At 44.4% G+C, this 24,860-nt stretch overlaps 1 protein-coding gene across 1 annotated transcript in view; it reads right to left on the reverse strand.

The window, feature by feature from the left end:
- LOC126278673 (DNA-binding protein D-ETS-6-like) overlaps positions 1 to 24,860 on the reverse strand; it is a 308,630-nt gene that overhangs the window by 43,241 nt on the left and 240,529 nt on the right. The window contains exon 3 of the mRNA XM_049978911.1: positions 16,665 to 16,908. Coding sequence (XP_049834868.1) covers positions 16,665 to 16,908 — 244 coding nt within the window. The remainder of the gene's footprint in view (positions 1 to 16,664; positions 16,909 to 24,860) is intronic.

Below are 24,860 nucleotides of genomic sequence, written 5' to 3' on the forward strand. Positions count from 1 at the left end.
TTTCTTTTTTAATTATGTATTTTTTTGAGGGAACTGAATGTAAATTTTAAGGTTATTGTTTTAATAAGTTTTCATTTCTTAGGTGAGTGGTGTTGTGGAACATTCTGTGATACGTATCAAATTGTAAATTATTAAACTGGCTCTCAGAAAATATGATGAGCTGAACTGTTAAATTGTTTGTCACGCAAATTCCTCTTGTTGTACTTGTTGTGTGAAACATAGGTACTGTACAAAATTTTAACATTGTTCTTGTGTTACCTAAGCTTGTACCAAAAATATTTTGATGTCGTAATAGTTACATTGCATCTCATTATGTTAATTGAAACTTAGTGATAAGCAATTAATCCTCAAGGAACTGCAACAAATTTCATTGCCTCTGTGATATGCATTGTTGAAAATATTGGCTTCCATACAGTGATAATTAGATGCAAAGTTGTCTTTGAGCAAAAATATTTTCGTACCGAAATATGACGTTTTGGGTTTCCTATATTTTTAATAGTTCAATGTAGGTCGGTGTGACAGCGTATTAAAGTCTTACTTGAATGAAAAGTAAACACTGCTGCATATGCTGGGGAAGTACATATTTATGAAATTCTCTTGACAATTTGTTGTTCTTAACTTGTTTTTTTTACATTTATTGTTGAAAGCTTACAAGTAAATTTTTCTTGATTAGATTGATTATCCTTTAAGCACAAAATGTTAAAAATTTTGGTCACGAATGATGTTCAACCCTAACTTGGGCCTAATCCTCTCCTTTCTACATCAACTCATGCACTAGTTGTGTACCAGTATTAGTACCAGTGACATGAAGAACGAGTGTGTGTGACTAATGTTTCAGTTTTTCTAAGTATAAGGGGATACTAAAAAGATTGAACCAGAAAATAAAACAGGAAGAATTTTTTTCTTAAAAATATCTCAGTGTGATAAATCAATGATTTGCTGCCTATCATAGCTCCAACTTCGAAGTTCCTCGTGACACTAGGAAGCCATGCCCCAATGTCGGTGCAGCGTAATCCATTAAATCTGATACTACACTGTTGATAAAGTGCTGTACAAAAGCTAAAAAAATCCTCCTTTTTCCTATATCACAAAAATGACATATGAGCCGTAAAACTCGTCACAAACAAACGAAATGACTTTACATTTATCTCTTCAAAGATTTAATGCAAGTTCATGCCACATACCGAATGGAAATTATTGAGATGCCTACGATTCAGACTCAGGATACATTCCTGAACAGGATCTGTATGTGCGAACGAAGTAATGACATTCCAGATTTGCAGGAGTCTTACGGGCAAAACTTAAGCTTTGGCACGGTCATGTGACTTCGGAGGCAATGTCTGTAGGTGACAAAAATTCTGTTCTGTGCATCTGAAAGTTCATTTCCACTTCATAGATTCCTCCTCTTTACCGGTAAAGCGATAATGTTAATATCGATGAAATTTTACTTCGTTGAATTGACATGTATTGCGCAATAATGAGTGCCTAGTGCCAACTAAACCTAAAGAATAGATTTATCTACACGGCTGTTTAACGCAGTCCGGTTGTATGTTTCTGTTTAAATGATTAACAGGAACACTGCTTCGACATAAAATTCTTTGTTTTGATTGGTTTATCCACAACCGAAAGGCATCTGTATTCCGCGACTGTTGATGTGGAGCCTGCTCATTCATTTTCAACAATTAAGAAATGGGTAGCTGAATTCATCATGTCTGTTGAAGATGATCTGCGCCAAGGACGTTCAGAACTGCGACCAGAGGTGAAGAAATCGTGAAGATATACAACACGGTATTGGATAAGTAGAGATTGAAATAGCTGACGACGTGTGTGAGGAAAGAGTCCGGGATATTTTACATGCAGGATTAACCTGAAGAAAGCTTCATGACGGATGAATATCGCAATTGTCTAAGGATTATCAAAAACAAAGGAGCAGTTGAACTTATCAGATATGATTACGTTTCAAAAAGAACCCTTCGTATTTTGAACGTAAATCCCTTACTGCGGATTTAGCGCTTTTAGCTGGACACAAAACTCCAATCAAAACAGAGTAATGGAGCCAATGGACTCCCTTCGCGAAAGATGAAGTCGTTAATATGTAGGAAAAGATACGGCTGCAGGCAGTGGTGTGGGAGTAAAAGAAGATTATTGTTATTGATCGTCCTGCAAAGTTTAAAACAATAGATGACGTATAAAAAAATCTAAATTAGCAAACATAATTCGTGACACTTGAACAAATACAATAGCTAAAGTGAAATTTATGGGCGAAATACTGTATCTCAGCCGTTAGATATAAAACCTGGTGCAACACAAGGGGATGAGAAGAAAGAACCTTAAACTGTAGAACTGTTTTTAGAAAAAAAAACAGTTAGAATCTGGAATTTGGATCTCAAAACAAAAGAAACAAAATGGAATCAACAATGCCAGAGAGGAAATTGAATGGAAGTAAAATCATTTTCTCAGGATTTGCAGATGATTTTGCAAATCTCTCAGCACATCTAACAAAAGCAACTACTCAAACATTAGAGACATGTCTGAATATGGCCTTGTAGGCCTAAAACCGGTTAATAGAATAAAAGTATATTGTATCATCATCATCATTTAAGACTGATTATGGCTTTCAGAGTTCAGTCTGGAGCATAGCCCCCTTATAAAATTCCTCCATGATCCCCTATTCAGTGCTAACATTGGTGCCTCTTCTGATGTTAAACCTATTACTTCAAAATCATTCTTAACCGAATCCAGGTACCTTCTCCTTGGTCTGCCCCGACTCCTCCTACCCTCTAGTGCTGAACCCATGAGTCTCTTGGGTAACCTTGCTTCTCCCATGCGTGTAACATGACCCCACCATCTAAGCCTGTTCGCCCTGACTGCTACATCTATAGAGTTAATTCCCAATTTTTCTTTGATTTACTCATTGTGGACACCCTCCTGCCATTGTTTCTACTAGTACCTGCAATCATCCTAGCTAGTTTCATATCCGTAACCTCAACCTTGTTGATAAGGTAACCTGAATCCACCCAGATTTCGCTCCCATACAACGAAGTTGGTCGAAAGATTGAACGGTGCACAGATAACTTAGTCTTGGTACTGACTTCCTTCTTGCAGAAGAGAGTAGATCGTAGATGAGCGCTCACTGCATTAGCTTTGCTACACCTCGTTTCCAGTTCTTTCACTATGTTGCCATCCTGTGAGAATATGCATCCTAAGTACTTGAAACCGTCCACCTGTTCTAACTTTGTTCCTCCTATTTGGCATTCAATCCCTTTATATCTCTTTCCCACTGACATTACTTTCGTTTTTGAGATGCTAATCTTCATACCATAGTCCTTACATTTCTGATCTAGCTCTGAAATATTAGTTTGCAAACTTTCAATCGAATCTGGCAGCACAACTAAGTCACCCGTATATGCAAGATTGCTTATTTTGTGTTCACATATCTTCATCTCACCCAGCCAGTCTATTGTTTTCAACATATGATCCATAAATAATATGAACAACAGTGGAGACAGGTTGCAGCCTTGTCTTACCCCTGAAACTACTGTGAACCATGAACTCAATTTACCGTCAACTCTAACTGCGGCCTGACTATCCTAGTAAAGACCTTTAATTACTTGCAAAAGTTTGCCTCCTATTCCATAAACTCGTAGAACAGACAATAACTTCCTCCTAGGGACCCGGTCATATGCCTTTTCTAGATCTATAAAGCATAGATACAATTCCCTGTTCTACTCATAACACTTCTCCATTATTTGCCGTAAGCTAAAGATCTGGTTCTGACAACCTGTAAGAGGCCTAAACTCACACTGATTTTCATCCAATTTGTCCTCAACTAATACTCGCACTTTCCTTTCAACAATACCTGAGAAGATTTTACCCACAACGCTGATTAAAGAGATACCTCTGTAGTTGTTACAATCTTTTCTGTTTCCATGATTACTGCTTTTGTCCAGTCTGATGAAACCTGTCCCGACTCCCAGGCCATTCCAATTATCCTGTGTAGCCATTTAAGACCTGGTATTGTAGAACAAAAGAAAACTATCACGTTTCATTTATTAGAGAAAAAACTATCACTACTGGTCTCAAAATTTCAACTGAAAGAAAAACAACATTATGACGAAGAAAAAAATTTAGGGAAAGACTTTTTTAACTTCTCTGTCAAATGAGAGAGTACAGGTTAACAAAAAAAATATTACTGTGTTCCTGCAAAAAGTAGGCAACGTCAGCCTGGTTCACAGAAATAAGAAAATGACTATAAAAAAGAAAACGTAAAAGAGTCAGAAACAAGATAGAAACGGCGAATACAACCCACGTCTACTGGCATATAGTGAGGGGTCTGCTTGACAAAATACGTAATCTTCGGAACAGCGAAAGGTTACGATATCTATCTTATGTCCAAAGAGAAGGAAGCTTTAGAGTTTAATTTGCCCTCGTAAACGAGGTCGAGTCATTAGAGACTGGACGTAATGTTGGTCAGTATAACGAGGGGCTTGATGTCGGCTGTGTCAAAGGAACTATTGGAACTATTCCCTCCCTGTTCAAGACTGCAGATTTTGTGCCTTCTGACTTCCACCTATTCCCACACCTAAAGAAATTTATTCCTGGAAGACGCTGTAAGCCCACAGGAGATTGGTCAGTATAACGAGGGGCTTGATGTCGGCTGTGTCAAAGGAACTATTGGAACTATTCCCTCCCTGTTCAAGACTGCAGATTTTGTGCCTTCTGACTTCCACCTATTCCCACACCTAAAGAAATTTATTCCTGGAAGACGCTGTAAGCCCACAGGAGATTGGTCAGTATAACGAGGGGCTTGATGTCGGCTGTGTCAAAGGAACTATTGGAACTATTCCCTCCCTGTTCAAGACTGCAGATTTTGTGCCTTCTGACTTCCACCTATTCCCACACCTAAAGAAATTTATTCCTGGAAGACGCTGTAAGTCCACAGGAGATTCATTGCTTTTTGTTGACGTCTGAATTCACCAATATAGGAATAAGTGCATAAGGCAGCCTTAGTTCTCACCTTACAAAATCACTCCTCACATTAAGACTCTAATCACAGAAAAAAAAGTTGAGCAGAGTGCATCGACAGTAAAGAGGCCAAAGTAAAAAAAATACGTTCATTTTCAAAAATACTGTTAAGTCGAGAAAATTTCACTTGCCTTCTATCATAAGTTATGCAAAGGATGTTCCATAAAGAAGGCAAATTTTGAGTCATAGTAACATACAAATTATTGATGAAATTAAGCAATCTACATACTATTGCATTGTATGGTACCTGTAATTACGTATCAAGTATGATATTTCTCAAAAGCCCTGCATACTCTGCAGGTACGTTCTCGTTCTTTCGATGAAATTTTCCACAATGTTTCGGAATATTTACACCTCTAGTCTTGAAATTTCCCGTTGAATCTCGGCTAAGAGCCCTGGAAGTGATTGATGGTGGTTTGTTGACTAACACACACGATGTTTCAAAATACCCCCACGGAGAAGAATCACGTGATGTCAAATCACAAGATCAGTTCATGTCATCGTTGAGAGAAACCACTCTGCCAGGGAGCCTTTTTCGAAACGACTCTTTTGCCGCAACCGACGTGAGATAGATGTGCGCCATCCTATTGAAACCAAACATCATCAGTATTCACACTATCCAGTTCAGACTACAAAAACACTCTGTTTGTATGCTACGGTAGCGTTCGTCGACCACCGTTAATACGTTTGCGGCGCCGTCTTCAAAAAAGTAGGGCCCAGTTACCCCCTCAGCCCAAAGTCACACCATGCAGTCACACGTTATGGATGTAATGGCTCCTCCATAATTATTCGAAGGTTCTCTGTGTCCTAAATCCTGTAATTTTGCCTGTTCACCAAGACATTCAACAGAAAATGCGCCTCATCAGTGAACTTTACTTTCTTGATGAAGCTGTTGTCCGCTCTTTGTTTCGCAAGCACCCAGTGGACAAATTACCGACACTTTTCTTGGTCGTTTGGCTTCAATTCTTGGGTTAGTTGGATTTTATAGGCACAGAGATGCAGATCTTCTTTGAGAATTCGTTGCGTTCTCGTTATGGAAATATCCAGTTGGTGTGAATGTCAGCGAATAGGTTTCACCAGACTTACAGCAACATTATCATTCACGATGGCGATGATTTCCATAGAACGACTAACACGAGAACGCCCCGAGGGTTTAATGTTGACAACCAAATCGACTTTGTCAGATGTAGGAATCAGTCTTCTAGTTGACTTATTCGGTACGTTACGTTGATCAAACATTCCACGGAGTTGTGAACAGTCTCTGCACAACATTCACCATATTTATAATAAGTTTTCACTTATGACACATACTGTTCCGTCATAATGCGCTCCATTGCTAACAACAAAGAAAACAGATGAACACCGTGCAAAGTTCAGCGCTGCCATCTTACTTGAACAGAAATTGCGGGAGTTTCGAAAGTTGCGTTCTTTACGGTATAACCTTTAAATATTTTTACAAATCATTTAAGATGGCCTGTAGTCATATACATAAACGATATTCGGTAGATTGGGCAGCTATCATAGATTGTTTTCTGAGGACGGTGACAAGCATGTGAAAGTGTCTTCGTTGAGGGACTGAGGTGTGTAGCTGTATCACGAAGCAATGAATGACAGCTTATTTTAAATGTAGATAAATGTAAGTTAATGCTGTTGAGTAAGATAAACATTCCTGTAATGCTCAAGTAGAGTATTAATGGTAGATTACTTGACTCTATCAGGTTAGTTATATATGTAGAGTTAACACTACGGAACGACGTGAAATGAAACATGGAATTAAGGAAAGTTGTAAAAAAAAGGAGAGTGGCTGACTACGGTATACTGGTAAAGTTCGGGGGACGTGTAGCGCACATGTAAAGGAGGTCCTTTTTTTTTGAGTGCTGCGCCAGTATTCGGGGTCCCCACCCAGTCGGATTAAAAGAAGATACCGAAGCAAGTAACGGCGTTCTGCTAGATTTGTTACGGGCCAATTCGATTAGTACGAGAGAGTTACGTAAATTTTCCAGGAGTTTAGATGGGAATTCTTGGAGGGGAGGCCATTTTTTGGCTAAACATCAATCCGGAAATTTAGAGAACTAACAGGCGCGGCAGATTGCAGAAGGTTTCTGCTGCCTCCTACCTGATCTCGCGTAATAACTGTAACGTTAAAATAAGGGAAATCAGGCTTATATAGAGGCATACAGACAATCATTTCTCCTTCACTCTTGTTTCCAATGTAGCAGCAATGACTATCAGTGAGGCAAAGTACCGTCTAATTAGCACTGTACCGTGACTTTGCAAAATAGGCCCATTACCCGGTGTGAGTGGGGCATTGTCACAGGAGAGTACACATTCCGGGTTTACTACAGACACAGACGGATAATAAGTGCGTCATAGTTTCCGATTGGAATGGCGCGGCAACTGGAAAGGTAGTCAAAATATGAAGTACGCAGAGCAATAGGCTTCTTGAGGGCAAAACGCCTAAATTGATTATTGATTCAGTGCGAAAATCTGTCGCCACGTGGAGCAAATTCAGTGTCGCGTCCATCCGTATTGAATCGGTTGCAACAACTTGATCGAGGCCGCACATGCATGGCAGATCTCGCATCGTGTGATTTACATCTTTTTGTCAAGTTGAAAGCACATCTGAGGGAAAGAGGTTTTCCAGTGTCGGAGATGTTCACGCAGCGGTTCTCGAAAGGCTGTGTCGCCGAGGTGCGGATTTCTGTCGTCAAGGAATCAAAGGAGTGGTAGAGCGTTGCGACCACTGTTTCCAAGGACTTGATGATTATGCCGAAAAATGGTATCACGTATCTGTGTCCCTTTAAGTGTAGTGCGGCATTCAGTAAAAGTTACTACAATGAGTAACTTACTTTTTGAAGCCTTCTCTTAAATGTAGATGCAGTTGTAGTTCGCGCTGTCTTTTCATTCACCTACATCTACAGCTGTAATCCGCAAGCGATCTTACTGTGGCGGTGGGTACTTTCTTTACAACCGTTACTTCGACTTTTCCTGCTCCAATCGTGAATGGTTGACGGGAAGAACTATTGCTGGTAGGCCTCTGAGTGGACGCGAGTCTCTGATTTTAGTCTCACGGTATTTCCGTGAGACACATGTAGAAGGAAGCAATATACTGGTTGACTCTTGTAGGAACATATGTCCTCATAAATTAAACAGTAAACCACGGGGAGATGCAAAATACCTCCGTTGAGGCACCTACCACCGGAGTTGCTAGACCATCCCCGTGACGCTTTTGCGCTTACTAGATGAAACGCACTGCTCTTCTCTGGATCTTTTCTATTTTCTCTATCAACGCTATCTGCTACCGATCCGAGACTACCGAGCAATATTAATCATAAGTCGAACGAGGATTTTGTAAACTACCTACTTTGTGGTTGAACTACTTTTCCTAATGTTTCTACCGGTTAATCTCAGTACGAAATCTGCCTTACCGCGACTAATTTTTTGTCGTCGTTTCACTTTAAATCGTACACTCCTAGATATTTTACGGATCTAATTGCTTCCTGTGATTGTCTTGCAATCGTCGTTGCGCAATTAAAGAATAGTCCGATAAATATCTTTCTGTATTTCAAAGTTGTGTCACATTTGTATAAGCAGAGGGTCAATTTATAGTAACTGTACCATCAGTCTCTGCACGTCTTCCTGCATTTCGTTACAATTTTCTATCATTACTTCTTATCTTTATACAACAACCTTATCCGCGAAAAACCTCATGGAATTTCCGACGTTATCTGCTAGGTCATTTATATGTATTGTGGAAAGTAATAGTCCTATAACACTCCCTTGCTTTGCGCCTGAAGATACTTTTACGTCTGGAGACTTCTCTCCGTTCAGAACGACCTGCCGCGTTCTGCTTGCTAGAAACTCTTCAGTCCAGTAACAGCGTTGGTCTGGTATTCCGTACACTACTATTTTGTTCACTAGGTGGCTGTGCGGAACTGTTGCGCTGTACCTGTTGCATCTGAAGCCCCCATTAAAGATATTTTTGTTAATGACCGCTTAATCTTAGGCGATATAGACCTCTGTTGGGGTTTCGAAGTATTTTATCTGAAGATCCTCGTACCTAACACTTTTTTCCAGCTGTTTAGCCTTGCTCAGTACATGCCGTGAAGGGGTAAGAAAAGTTTTCGCTTTGAAGATGCCCAAGAAGAAGGGGGCGAGCCGCCATCGCTGCGCTTTCGCGCCTGCGCAGAGGGGGGCCAACCCACCTCACGTGCGCGCACTACAGGCTGCCTGCCGCGCAGGCGCAAGCGCGCCCGTCATATGCGGCAGCCTCCGTAATGTAGGCGAAACCTGCGGAGCACTTCCGAGGCAACCGACGGTCCGGTACAACCTCTGACCTCCGAGGTCTCAGTCACGTGGCACGCCAGTTTAGTCCATTCGCTCTTCCTCCAAAACACAGCTACGTCCAATTGAAAGGACCGACCGAGGTGGCGCGATGGACTAACATTCGAGAGGACGACGGTTGAAATCCCTGTCCGAACAACCTGATTTAGGTTCTCAGTGATTTCCCTAAATCGCTCCAGATAAATGTCGGGATGGTTCCTTTGAAAAAGGCAAGGCCGATTTCCTTTCCCGTCCTTAAAAACAATCTGAATTTGTTCTCTGTTCCTAATGACCCCGCCGACCTCCGTGGCCACGCGGTTCTAGGCGCTGCCGTCCGGAACCGCGCGACTGCTACGGTCGCAGGTTCGAATCCTGCCTCGGGCATGGATGTGTGTGATGTCCTTAGGTTAGTTAGGTTTAAGTAGTTCTAAGTTCTAGGATACTGATGACGTCAGATGTTAAGTTCCATAGTGCTCAGAGCCATTTGAACCTAATGACTCTCTGTCGATGGGACATTAAACCCTAATCTTCCTGCCTTCTGACTGGAAGGGTTGCGGAAGAAAGTGCCAACCAACTATAGTGTTTTTTGAGGTATTATATTTTATATATTTGGTTAAAATCAGATCGAGGCTTCAGGGAAATCACTGCTGTCAAACGCAGCTTGCTGTATTTATACACAACATCTTGCAAACAGTTAGCAAATGAAAGATTTTAATAGAGAACCAACAATGTATTTACCTTAATAGTCATAATATATATATATCAGTTCCTGACATCAATTCTTACAAATTTCAAAACTCCGCCATCTCTCTCCCCACGTCCACCACTGCTGGCGGCTCACCTCCAACTGCGGCAACGCTACGCGCTGTTAGCATCCAGCTGCCGCTGCCCAACACTACAATGGCAGACAACAATGCAAACCAGCCACAGACTGCACACGGCACAGCCAGTGATTTTCATACAGACCGCTACGTGGCGGCTGCGTTACCAATAAAAAAACCTAAACAGCCTACTTAAAGTACCAACGTTTCCCCACAAGGTGCAATAAATAATTTAATGTCTGGTTAAAACCTATGTATATAAGGATTGTTTTCATCAGAAGCTCTTGGTGATCCTGAAATACGATTTTTGTGAAATTTTTCGAGCTTTGTGGTAGTTCCTGCAAAAAATACACTGAATATTTGAGTTGGCGAGAGGCTATTGACAAGCCAAGTATCGCAGCTCGAAAAGCTAAAAGCGAGTGCAAATGATTTTAAAATCACTCACCTGTAAAACTCTGCTTTTGTATTGGTCATCCAATGTCTGAAGGATAACGAATCGAAAGACTACAGGAGCACGCACCCTGTTCGCGGCTGATGACTAACGCAAGCAAGTTCATAAGAATCGTGAGTGAGGAATTATTTGGCAAAGATCTAATGATTTGTTAAAACAATACAAGTGAATAAACCTTTCCCGGGCGTTTCTGTGCACTGGGGTGCCACTGATTTAAAAGGCGCACAGAGTAAGGATCAGTATGATCGTGTGAAACAACCTCGTGACAGGTTAATGGCAAAGTCTGGGGACTCGCTTTTTCTCTTTTCAGCTTGATGACAGAATACATAGGGCGAAAAAAAATCGCAGAAAAATTTGTAGAGTTATTAGAGGAGTTACAAACAAACATGAAATCCACAGAAGGTCACGGGTCTAACGTTTCCCCGCTAGGGACCATCAAGGGTTTGACGCTGGACTTCCCTCAGACTATTGTTCATCTCTACATCTACATGATTACTCTGCAATTCGTAATTACGTGCCTGGCACGTAACCTTCACAATAATTCTCTATAATTCCACGCTCGAGCAGAGCGCCAAATACACGAATGCCTATGTGTTTCCGTGAGAGATCTGATTTCCCTTAATTTATTATGATGATCGTTTTGCCCTATGTAGGTCGGCGTCAACAAAATAATTTCGCATTCGGCGGAGAAATCTGACGACTGAAATTTCCTGAGAAGAACCCGCCGCAGCAAGAAACGCCATTATTTTAATGAAGTCCACCTGAAATCCTGTATCATATCCATGGCGCTCTCTCCCATACGTCTCCATAATACAAAACGTGCTGCCCTTCTTTGAACTTTCTCAGTGTACTCTGTTAACTCTATCTGGTAAGAACTCCACACTGTGCAGCAGTACCCCAAAAGAGGACGGACGAGGGTAGTGTAGGCAGTCTCTTTGGTAGATCTGTTGCATCTTCTAAGAGTTCTGCCAATAAAACGCAGTCTTTGGTTCGCCTTCCCCACAACATTTTCTAGGTTTCTTTCAATGTAAGTTCTTCACCACTGTAATTCCTAGTTATTTAGTTGAATTTACAGCCTTTAGATTAAACTAATTATCGTGTAACCGAAGTTTAAAGAATTCTTTTTAGCACTTAGGTAGATGACCTCACACGTTTCACAATTTAAAGGTCAAGTGGCAATTTTCGCACCATACGGAAATATTATCTTGCAATTGGTTTTGATCTGATGACTTTACTAGGCGGTAAACGACAGCGTCATCTGCAAACAACGTAAGACGGCTGCTCAGAATGTCACCTAAATCGTTTATATAGATAAGGAACAGCAGAGGGCCTATAACACTACCTTGGGGAACGCCACAATTCACTTCTGCTTTACTCAATGACTTTCCGTCAGTTACAACGAACTCTGACTTCTCTGAAAGGAAGTAATGAAACCAGTCGCATAATTGAGACGATATTCCATAAGCACGCAATTTGATTAAAGGTCACTTGTGAGGTACGTTGTCGAAAGTCTTCTGGAAATCCAGAAGTACGGAATTAATTTTAAATCCCTTGTCAATAGCAGTCAACACTTCGTAGAAATAAAGAAGTAAACGTGTTTCACAAGAATGATGTTTTCTATATCCATGTTGACTATGTGTCAATTGAGCATTTTCTTATACGAAATTATAATGTTCGTATAGAGTATATGCTCCAAAATTCTACTCCTAATCAACGTTAGTGATATGGGTATGTAATTTAGCGGATGAATTCTATTTACTTTTTTGGCTATTGGTGTGATTTGTGCAGCTTTCCAGTCTTTAGGTACAGATCTTTCTACAAGCGAGCGGTTGTAGGTGATTCCTAAGTATGGAGCTATTGAATCACATCAGTAGACTCTTGAAAGTTGTACAATTGATTGGTATACAATTTTGACCGAAGGCCTTGCCTTTATTAAGTGATTTAAGTTGCTTAGTTTCACCGTAGATATCTACTTCTAAGTTACTTACGCTGGAAATTGTTCTAGATTCGAATTCTGGAATGTTTATTTCCTCTAGTTTGGTCAAATAGTTTCGTAAAACCGTGTTCTGAAATTCTGCTTTAGTGCCACTGTCATCAATGACTCCTCCGTTGCTATAGCGCAGTGAAAATATTGATTGTGTCTTGTCGCTGGTGTACTTTTTAGCAGAATCTCTTTGAGCTTTCTGACAATTTTGTGACAGAGTTTCGTTGTGGAAACTATTAAAAACATGTCACATTGAAGTTTGCGCTAAATTTCGAGCTTCTGCAAAACTTCGTCAATCTTGGGGATTTGTGTTCTTGTAAATATGGCATGCTTTTTTCGTTGCGTCTGTAACAGTGTTCTGACCTGTTAAGTGTACCATGGGCGTGTCGGTACCATCACTTATTAATTTATGTGGTATATATCTCTCGATTGTCGTCAGTGCTATTTCTTTGGATTAAAACTACAACTGATCTACTGTGCCATCGGGAGGAACGGAATTTGTCTCTTAGAAAGGCGTCTAGCGAATTTTTATCTGCTTTTTAAAATTTATTTTCTCCGACTCTTAGGCAACATGTTGACTCTGGAATCTTATATGACTGCTAGGAACGGTAAGTTTTCGTTACTGTTAGCAATGCTCACGTCCGTGGATAAATAGTGACATTATTCTTTATGTTATGCTGCGATAGCTTGGAAGTTTCCAGTCATGTTTGCAAGATCCTCATGACTGATTATACCGTAACTGAGTTAGCTGACAAGCATATGCTTTATGCGGGGGCAAGAAAGGCACCTTTATGCTCAACGATTTCCACGGAGGAGGGTACCAAGTGGCGTCACATTTTAAAGACTTGGTGGCCGTCTTCGTAGAACAGTGGTTTAGGCGAGGCCGACGGAAACTGGTAGTCCTCTCAGTGTGCGAACTGTTCCGTTTCAGGAAGCTGTGTTACAGTGAACTGAGAACGATCACAGCACCAGGATACCGTGCACAGCCCAGGAACTAAATACCTCCAACCGCAATGTGTGGGAAGTCCTGTACGAGACGGGCAAGCATCAGTTCGATTTTTCCCCATTCATTGGGATTCTACCAATGGTATCTACACCAAACTGTAAACATCCTAGCCTCGCGGGATTAGCCGAGCGGTCTATGGCGCTGCAGTCGTGGACTGTGCGGCTGGTCCCGGCGGAGGTTCGAGTCCTCCCTCGGGCATGGGTGTGTGTGTTTGTCCTTAGAGTAATTTAGGTTAAGTAGTGTGTAGGCCTACGGACTGATGACCTTAGCAGTTAAGTCCCATACGATTTCACACAAAATGGTTCAAATGGCTCTGAGCACTATGAGACTTAACTTCTGAGGTCATCAGTCCCCTGGAACTTAGAACTACTTAAACCTAACTGACCTAAGGACATCACACACATCCATGCCCGAGGCAGGATTCGAACCTGCGACCGTAGCGGTCGCGCGGTTTCAGACTATAGCGCTTAGAACCGCACCGCCACACCGGCCGGCGATTTCACATACATTTGAACACTTTTGTGTAAACATCCTGGACTCGCAAATGTGTTTTTTGTTACTGTTGACGCTGCGTTCAGAAACGAAGAAATGTTCGACAGCCGCAATACATATATCTAGGAGTTGGACTACAGATGTGTGGTATGGTATTTTTCACGATCAAGTGATTGGGCGGTATCTTCTGTCTAACAATCTCGGTGGAGGAAATTACCGTGTTTACTTCTCTGAAGCGCTGTGAGAAACGCAGAACGTTGCCCTAGCGGTGAAGCAACGATCACGGTTCCAGCACGACGGGGTTCCACTACGCTTTGCCGTTGATGTCGCTGAACATAGCCCTACTGCTGTATTTGGAGGGGTGGACCAGTACCGTGGCCACGACATCGTCCCGACCTCACTCCCGAGGACTCCTTTTTGTAGAGGGAAATGAAGCGTTTGGTGTACGAGACACGGTCAGACACTCCAAAAGATCTGGTTGCCCGTTTGATTGAAGCTGCAGCCATCATTCGTGAAATGTCCTATGTTTTAGGGCTTGCCGGCCGCTGTGGACGAGCGGTTCTAGTCTGGATCGCGCGACCACTACGGTCGCAGGTTCGAATCCTGCCTCGGGCATGGATGTGTGTGATGTCCTTAGGTTAGTTTTGTAACACCCCACCCGTCACTTATCTGGTTTTGGCGTGTGTTCACCCCAGGTAATTGACTTAACAGATCAACAGAGAGTGCAAAACTGCCGCAATGTCGGATAACGCAAAGAAAGTAATAAGGCCCTGTAACTCCTGATTGAACTGCGGTGGCAGTGCTGACATTAATTGATTCAGAATTGATCCCTTTTAATTAAAAATGGTTGCACGTTGATTTTATATCAGCTATTGAACACCAGATGCAAATGTTGAACATAAAATTAATTTCAACTACTTGATTGAAAACAGATGCAGTCGATTAGCACAAGTTTATTTTAACTTACGACCTTCAATCATCACATTACATGTCCTAACAGGCAGTGGTAATAAATTGAGTTTGCGTGGAGTAAAGCGCGATAAATCAAAAGTAAGTCCTATCTACTGACCCAGGCGTAATGTGAAGTGCGATACATGGCCCATGAAACCCTCGTGGAAATTTTGCCGACGTGATCCAACAAATTAATCAGTGGCTGAAGCGGGGGCAATATCACTGAATAAAGTGTGGCGGCGCGTCGTCGTTATGCGGACGTCGGCCGACCTCATGGTGCTGCAAGGCTGTGCTCGAGTATTCACTTTGAGCTATCTTGCTCAGTACATAGCTGAACAAAAACTTTCTATCTCCAAGCTCAATCGTTTCGTTTGCAGAGATGCTCTCTCTCTCTCTCAGGCAAGCTGAGTAAAGAACGCTACGTCTGCACTCTAGGCATGCTGGGAACGGAAGACCTCTATGAGGACTTCTCCCAGTCTGCTCTTCGCCTGCATTTCCCCTCCAGCAAAATCACTTACGCCAATTGCAGCGCAAGTAGCGTTAATTATGCATCGCTTCCCAGTGCCGACCAATGCCTGCTGTGGGAAGTGAACAAATTCCCACAAAATTTCCCTTCCTCTCAACTTCTGCTATTTAGCTCCTCCCAGGCCACCCATCAAGGTGTGCACAAAACACCAATTTTTCCGGAATTCTGACTCCCAGGAGAGTACTTCAAATTCCTTGGTCCTATGCTCCCATCAGAGGCTGGGGTATTTCATTCTGTCGCTCTTCTCCTGATTTACTTCAGACTCTGCGGACCGTGAATTCAGTCTCTGTTGACTGCTCCACCGTAGCTTTGTGCGGCTTTCTCGCACGTTTAACTGAAAACGGGACGACGGACATTTATCGACAGGCGTACAAGTTCTCCGCCTGCTTCCCGGTACACTAGCATGGGGTCAACCACCCACTCACTGTCACTCATCTTAAGGCAGCTGGAGGCCGCGCCCCGTTACCGCTTTCTCAGGAGTTTGAGCCACTCTAATCTGCCTATTGTCACTTCCCTCCGCTGCTCCCCAGCCGCACGCCGTGGTCAACTCTGCATACTTCCCAGGGATGAACTAGCCTCTAGTGCATCGACGCATTTCCACGAAGTTTTCATGTCGTGTGAATTACTTTAAAACCATCACCCAACATTAATTATTCCAATACGTCCATACTATACCCTCTACAAGATGCATTGTGCCTTGTCAGTCATTTTTGTTCAGCCCTACTGTTCGCTCAACGTGAGTTCGGTGACCCTTAATGACTTCATGTCAGGGGTATAGTTCTTGCCATCTTGCAGTTTAAGTAGTTCTAAGATCTAGGCGACTGATGACCTCAGATGTTAAGTTTCATAGTGCTCAGAACCATTTGAACAATTTTTTTAGGGCTTTAGACAATCATTAGCACGCTGATGCCAGTAGTGCATTAATGTAAACGGACGGCATTTCCAGCAACGTTTTTAAAGCAGTATTCATCAGACGGCAGTTTGGACACCTTCCACTAACGTCAAAACTTTCGTGGCCCCCTAGTGGGGAAACGGTGCGCCTGCGACACGTGCTCCTCTAGAGGCCGGGCGTGCGGGAGACTGACCTGAGCGCGCGGCTGAGCTTGTCGTAGTTCATGTTGGGTTTGCTCTTGCGCTCGCCCCAGCGGCGCGCCACCTCGTCGGGGTCGGTGAGCTTGAACTCGCCGTTGCTGCCCTCCCAGGCGATGCAGGCGGCGTTGCTGGAGTCGGCGAGCAGCTCCAGCAGGAACTGCCACAGCTGGATCTGGCCGGAGCCCTGCGCCAGAAGCCGCGACCCCGCCGCGTTCAGCACCTGGTACGGGTCCGCCGCTGCGCACACAACGACACGGCCGTCACACACAGCGCCGAGGCAGTAGCTGCGAGCGGCGCGCTGCATGCAGCAAAATTAAGGAGACAAGAGAGGCAGATGTGCGGCTATCGAGAGCTCGGATGGCACTCCAGTACTAGACAAAGGAGGGGAAGCGGAAAGTCGGAAGAAAAAAACAGCGTGTTCTACATCTACATGATTACTATGCAATTCACATTTAAGTGCTTGGCAGAGGGTTCATCGAACCACAATCATACAATCTCTCTACTATTCCACTCCCGAACAGCGCGCGGGAAAAGCGAACACCTAAACCTTTCTATTCGAGCTCTGATTTCACTTATTTTATATTGATAATCATTCTTAGTCCGCAGCTCGTGGTCGTGCGTTAGCGTTTTCGCTTCCCGCGCCCGGGTTCCCGGTTTCGATTCCCGGCGGGGTCAGGGATTTTATCTGCCTCGTGATGACTGGGTGTTGTGTGATGTCCTTAGGTTAGTTAGGTTTAAGTAGTTCTAAGTTCTAGGGGACTGATGACCATAGATGTTAAGTCCCATAGTGCTCAGAGCCATTTGAACCATTTTTTGTCGTTGCTGTAGCGACCACTGTAAACATACTCATAACGCCCGTCACCAGAGTCGCATGATCGATTTACGATCGCACGTTCAAAAAAAAAAAAAAAAAAAGAAAAAATGGCTCTGCGCACTATGGTACTTAACATCTGTGGTCATCAGTCCCCTAGAACTTAGAACTACTTAAACCTAACTAACCTAAAGGCATCACACACATCCATGCCCGAGACAGAATTCGAACCTGCGACCGGAGCGGTCACGCGGTTCCAGACTGAAGCGCCTAGACCGCACGGCCACACCGGCCGGCGATCGCACGTTCTATATGTATCATTTGGACCCTGCGATTTCTATAGGCACTCATTCTTGGAAATTACCGGTGAATGTATGGACCAAAACAAGACAAAAATATCGAGTAAACATGGGCTTTAAAATGCGTACTCTAAGAGCTATGAGCGCTTGTTTGTCTTCACTACTGTGAAACACATCTCTTCTACTACAAGGTCTTTGCTATTACGAACGACCTACAGATGGTTGTGTTGGGTTGTTTGGGGGAGGAGACCACACAGCGAGGTCATCGATCTCATCGGTGTAGGGAAGGATGGGGAAGGAAGTCTGCCGTGCCCCCTTTCAAAGGAACCATTTGGGCATTTGCCAGGAGGGATTTAGGGAAATCTCAGAATGGATGACCTGATGCCGCATTGAACCGTCCTCCTCCCGAATACGCATCCATTGTGCTAGCAACGGTGCCACCTCGCTCGGTGACCTACAGAATGTAGCAAACAAATGAGCACACATTCCTGAGTAATTGTCCATGAATGCGACATGCAGTAAACACCTGCTACTGTTGTTACTGTGAACTGTTTAACGTTCTGGGTAAGTGAAGTGCATACATTAGTTCTAATGGAACCAATTTGTGTTTGTTAAATGCTTTTCGAATGTAGTTTTATCTTTGCACTTACCAGCACGATGTAAATCTATTATTCCACACTGGAAATGGTACACACGTTTTTCTGTTACGATTTGGTGGATGGAAGCAACTGTCGAGCGAGTGTCCTGATCGCTGAAACGTATCCTAAACGCAGGCAACCATCTGCACAGCTATTCAGTAGTCTTCTCCAGTCGACACCGTATTGAGCACCTCGCTTAGTGATGACTCGCAAATGTATGTCGTGTGTTAAAGCAAGCGAAGCTCTGTTGTTCAGAAGTACCAAGTAACATGTTCTATTTTCTTTACTGCATTCTATACGGAGGGCTTAATAGCAAAGAGCTCACAGTAGAAGAGACGTGTTTCACAGTAGCGAAGATAAACAACTGCTCATAGTTCTTAATGATACATATCGAACGTGCGATCGCCGGCCGGTGTGGCCGTGCGGTCTAGGCGCTTCAGTCTGGAACAGCGTGACGGCTCCGGTCGCAGGTTCGAATCCTGTCTCGGGCATGGATGTGTGTGATGCCTTTAGGTTAGTTAGGTTTAAGTAGTTCTAAGTTCTAGGGGACTGATGACCACAGATGTTAAGTACCGTAGTGAGCAGAGCCATTTGCATCATTTGAACGAAAAGACGCTTAAAGTCATGCGGATTCTTCCTGAACAGCTGCAAACCATCCTTTCAACAATTCACACGATTCCGTTTTTGGTCAAGTGTGAGCAATGGCGGTACCCATCTTGCGGATAGCTTTCTCATGTCCAAATGTTTGTGCAAAATATTATGTACCCGTTCATTCGAGATGCCCACAGCGCTAGCAATCTCACTCACCTTAACTCTTCTGTCACCTATCGCCATACCATGAATTTTATCAATGATTTATGGAGTCGTAACCTACACAGGGCGTCCAGGACGTTCGGCATCACTTGTGCCCATATGGCCACTCCGAAAATTTTGAAACCACGTATAAAATGTTCTAATCGAAGTCACCGTAATGTTTAGCAAGCTTCTCTTTAGTCTCCTGAGGCGTTTTGACTTTCAATTACCACAGGAAATTCTATTTCGTCCATTTTTTGACAATCACTCGATTTCCTTGATTCACAGGAATGCCAAACACAAAGAAATAGACCAATATGGCTGAAACATGGTGTGAGTTCTTCCCAAAGATACTACTAACTAAACATGGCCTCGATACGCGCCGGTGGTGCCATCTCTTAGACTTTGCACGGACTTTTCTAACGCCCCTCGTAATTGTTAGCGGCTTTTCCTTCACGTAACATGTTCTGTAGTCTATAAATTTGATTTTCGTTGCGTCCAACAACGAACGGCTGATGGGGCAAGAGGGTCAGTACATAATTTAATCAAAATATCCACAGGTGTACTGCCGGTGTACAGTGTCCAACGGGCACAATATTTCGGCCATCATACATGTCGCCATCATCAGGTGAACTGACGGACTGAGCACCTGTGAACGTACCGGCACGGAGATCCGTACGCTATGGCTGCTCAGATGGGACTGGGTTCTGTCGCGGCGGCGGCTGATTTAAATACCCTCCGCCCACGGCGCGCTCCCTCCGCTGTCCGCGCCCATCGCCACCGTCGTGCGGTGGAACACATTTCGAAGGTGTCTGAGATGACGTCGGAGTGATGGCTCTGTCCGCCGTGGTCGTCACAACTATACGTTTGCTCGATTTACTCTTGATTAACCCAATCGCTGGTTCCCAAGCCTTGCTAAGATTATAGCCACAGTCACGGTTTATGAGGTCGTCATTGCTGCGAATTTCGATGGCCTCTCTAACAACGCTGTCCCAGTATCACGACGTCTGTACCAGAATCCTCGTACGTTCATACTCCATAGCGTGATTTTCCGACAAACAATGTTCAGCGACCGCCGACTTTCTCGGATACATCAGTCGAGTGTGTCTCTGGTGTTCACGGCATCGATCCTCGACGGTACGCATCGTCTGACCAATATACGACTTGCCACATTGACACGGAATCTGGTACACGCCGGCCTTCCTCATTTTTGGCGTTCCCCACCAGGGCACGAGTTTTATTCGGAGGACAAAACACAGTTCCGACCCGGTGTTTCTTCAAAATGCGGGCGATTTTCCCCGAGAGTGCGCCTGTGTATGGAATAAACGCAGTGCCTACCTCCTCCCTCGTGATTTCATCCATCTCCACAGGTTGTGCTGTAGTGGTTGGGCGAAGAGCACGTTGAATCTGCCACTCTGAGTACACATTTTTTCGAAATATAGTTCTCAGATGTTCCAATTTCTGGGGTAGACCCTCTGCGTCAGATATAGTGCGCGCCCTATGTACTAGAGTTTTAACTACCCCATTCCTCTGTGAAGGGTGGTGGCAGCTGTCTGCGTGCAAATACAGATCAGTGTGCGTTGTCTTCCGATATACCCCATGACCAATGGTGCCGTCAGCCCTTCTCTTGACCAAGACGTCAAGGAAAGGTAATTTACCCTCCGTTTCAGTCTCCATAGTGAATTTGATGTTGGGGTGTATGGAGTTTAGATGTGTAAGGAAGTCAAGGAGATTATCCATATTATGTGGCCACATGACGAACGTGTCGTCCACGTAACGGAAAAAGCAAGTAGGTTTCCATTCGGATGACGACAGGGCTTCCTCCTGGAAGTTCTCCATATACAAATTCGCTACCACCAGTGAGAGTGGGCTACCCATGGCGATGGTTCAAAATGGTTCAAATGGCTCTGAGCACTATGGGACTTAACATCTGTGGTCACCAGTCCCCTAGAATTTAGAGCTACTTAAACCTAACTAACCTAAGGACATCACACACATCCATGCCCGAGCAGGATTCGAACCTGCGACCGTAGCAGTCACGCGGTTCCGGACTGAGCGCCTTAACCGCGAGACCACCGCGGCCGGCCACCCATTGCGACTCCCTCAGTTTGTTCGTAGTAGTCTCCATTAAAAAGAAACTAAGTGGAAGTCAAGACAAGCCTAAAAAGTTCAGTGCCCGTTGGACACTGTAGACCGGCAGTACACCCGTGGATATTTTGATTATCAAATACGCCGGGAGAAACTCAAGAATCACAGTACATAATTTGTTTGCCAATACGGCGTCCTGCGTAATGGACCGCAGCCGAAAGATAGACGAGGATAAGTACGCAGCAAAGCAGGCGAAGTGACAGCCCAGGACCCGATGCTTGGGAGACGACAACCAGAGTCGACTCGGCATTATCATTGTAATGGAGTGGAGAGAGAGAGAAATGACACCAGCTGGGTGAGGGGCCGGCGGGCAGCAGCTGCGAGGGGTCGAGGGGAATCGATGACGGGATTGGTCGCGCACTGCGTCGGCTTCTGCCCTCTTTCCCTGGCCGTGCGCGCTACAATCAAGCGGCGACGCCTGCTTTTGGCGTCGCTTCCCTGCTGCGCTCTTTCTCCACGCTGTTAACGAACATCTGCGCCCGACCCCAGCCCGTCCCATCTCCAACCCATTTTTTTCGTCACCAGATTTCTGTCTCGTTTGCTGCTGCCCACCACGAATTCCTCTCCTCTCCTAACCTCTTTTGTAGTACTTGCACCAGACGTGAATTACACTACTGGCCATTAAAACTGCTGCACCACGAAGATACAGGAAGAAGATCCTGTGATATGCAAATTACTAGCTTTTAAGAGCATTGACACATCGTTGGCGCCGGTGGCGACACCTACAACTTGCTCACATGAGTTTCCAACCGGTTTCTCATGCACAAACAGCAGATGACTGGCGTTGCCCGGTGAAACGTTGTTGTGATGCCTCGTGTAAGGAGGAGAAATACGTACCATAACGTTTCCGACTTTGATAAAGGTCGGATTGTAGCCTATCGCGATTGCTGCTCGCGTTGGTCGAGATCCAATGACTGTTAGCAGAATATGGAATCGGTGGGTTCAGGAGGGTAATACGGAACGCCACGCTGGATCCCAACGGCCTCGTATCACTAGCAGTCGAGATGACAGGCATCTTATCCGCATGGCTGTAACGGATCGTGCAGCCACATCTCGATCTGAGTCAACAGATGGGGACGTTTGCAAGACAATAACCATCTCCACGAACAGTTCGACGACGTTTGCTGCAGCATTGACTATCAGCTCGGAGACCACGGTTGCGGTTACCCTTGACGCTGCATCGCAAAGAGGATCGCCTGCGATGGTGTACGAACCTGGGTGCACGAATGGCAAAACGTTATTTTTTCGGATGAATCCAGGTTCTGTTTACAGCGTCATGATGGTCGCATCCATGTTTGGCGACATCGCGGTGAACGCACATTGGAAGGGTGTATTCGTCATCGCCATACTGGCGTATCACCTGGCGTGATGGTATGGAGTGCCATTGATTACACATCTAGGTCACCTCTTGTTCGCATTGACGGTACTTTGAACTGTGGACGCTATCCCTAATGTCATTTCTGCTACTCTTCATTATTTTCTTCTTTTTTGGCTTACTCTTAATCCATATCGTGTTCACGCGATTCAGCAGGTCGTGGAGTTCTTCCTCCTTTTCACCGAAGATACCACTGTCGCCAGTGAATCCTGTCATAGTTAATCTTTCACGTTGAATTTTAATTCCACTCTTGAACCTTGCTTTCATTCCCATCCTCGCTCTTCGTTATAGAGGTTGAACAGTAGGGAAACTGGTCTGCATCCTTGCCTTCCGTTTTTTTTTTAATTCGTTAATTTCTCTCTGGGTCTCCCATTCTTGTTGCTTCTCCTCATTTCTGGTACTGTACACATTGCTCCTCGATAAATGTGTTGTCACCAAATGTCACTCAGTTAACAGAATCCTTTTGTTCGGCACTCGTTAATTGTTTTTCACCACAATGAAAACAATGAATGAGGCTTCTGTGCGAAATGACCATAGGTTTGAAAACTGAATGTCTAAAAAATTTGTACAAGATACATAAACCGTCCTTTCCTTTCATTTCCGTTAGAGATACATTAAACTGTGGAATCCTTTTTTAAGAGCTATGTTTCTGTTCGATCGGAGAAGATCCGTGAGAGTTGGCTCGAAGCGGCTTCCGCGCAGTTGCCAGTTACGAAAACGATTTTGTTTACGTTTCTGTGCTAATACCAGAGTATGGCGCGGTTCTAGACACAGCTTTCAGTGCCGCGGTAGGGTTGGGCGCTTATCGGTTGAACTTCGCTAACATCGCTGACAGTTCTCTCGGGGACCTTCTCTCGCCAAATGAGGTGTAGTTGGCAGATCTAAGCCTGTAGCTGACGTTCTCAAGCCGACAGACAGTCGGCTGGCCAGACTTTGGTTCAAAAATGGCTCTGAGCACTATGGGACTTAACTACTGAGGTCATCAGTCCCCTAGAACTTAGAACTACTTAAACCTAACTAAGCTGAGGACATGACACACATCCATGCCAGAGGCAGGATTCGAACCTGCGACCGTAGCGGTCGCTCGGTTCCAGACTGTAGCGCCTACAACCGCTCGGCCACAGCGGCCGGCTGGCCAGACTTTCTGGCGCTGAAGGGGGATGGGTGACTCCGACGAGTGCCGATAGTCCGAAAATGATGCACGCGCTTTAGTGAGCCTGTACGTGAAAACGATGACGGGAAATTGCGAGGGTCGACTGGAAAGACCGAGCTCGACACTCCTGTTTGTCGCCGCACAAACAGCTGTAATTATCTGTTGTCATGGCCTTCACCTCGAACCCTTTATTTACGCGTCTTCCCGTACTACTCCATCCTGTGCAAGCTTGTTCATCTTCGCTTAACTAGTGAACCCAGCGTCTATTTGAATCTGTTCTCTGTACTCGAATCTTGAGCTTCCTCTAAAATTTTTACTCCTCACACTCCCCTCAATCACAAAATCCATTATTTCTTGGTGCCTCACACTGTATTCTATCAACCCAGCCCTTCTTTTACTCAATCAATGACAAAAACAAAAAATTCTCTCCCCAAGTCGATTAAGTACTTCTTCATTAGTTATCCGGACTAGCCTCTACTTTTCAGTATTCTCGTGCAGCACGACATCCCAAAAACTTTTAATATCTTCTTATCTCTACTGTTTATCGTCCACGATGCAGCTTTATATGAGCTGCACTCCAGACAATTACACCTAAACATACACTCCTGGAAATGGAAAAAAGAACACATTGACACCGGTGTGTCAGACCCACCATATTTGCTCCGGACACTGCGAGAGGGCTGTACAAGCAATGATCACACGCACGGCACAGCGGACACACCAGGAACCGCGGTGTTGGCCGTCGAATGGCGCTAGCTGCGCAGCATTTGTGCACCGCCGCCGTCAGTGTCAGCCAGTTTGCCGTGGCATACGGAGCTCCATCGCAGTCTTTAACACTGGTAGCATGCCGCGACAGCGTGGACGTGAACCGTATGTGCAGTTGACGGACTTTGAGCGAGGGCGTATAGTGGGCATGCGGGAGGCCGGGTGGACGTACCGCCGAATAGCTCAACACGTGGGGCGTGAGGTCTCC

Source organism: Schistocerca gregaria, chromosome 6, assembly GCF_023897955.1.
Source record: "Schistocerca gregaria isolate iqSchGreg1 chromosome 6, iqSchGreg1.2, whole genome shotgun sequence".
NCBI classification, from domain to species: domain Eukaryota; kingdom Metazoa; phylum Arthropoda; class Insecta; order Orthoptera; family Acrididae; genus Schistocerca; species Schistocerca gregaria.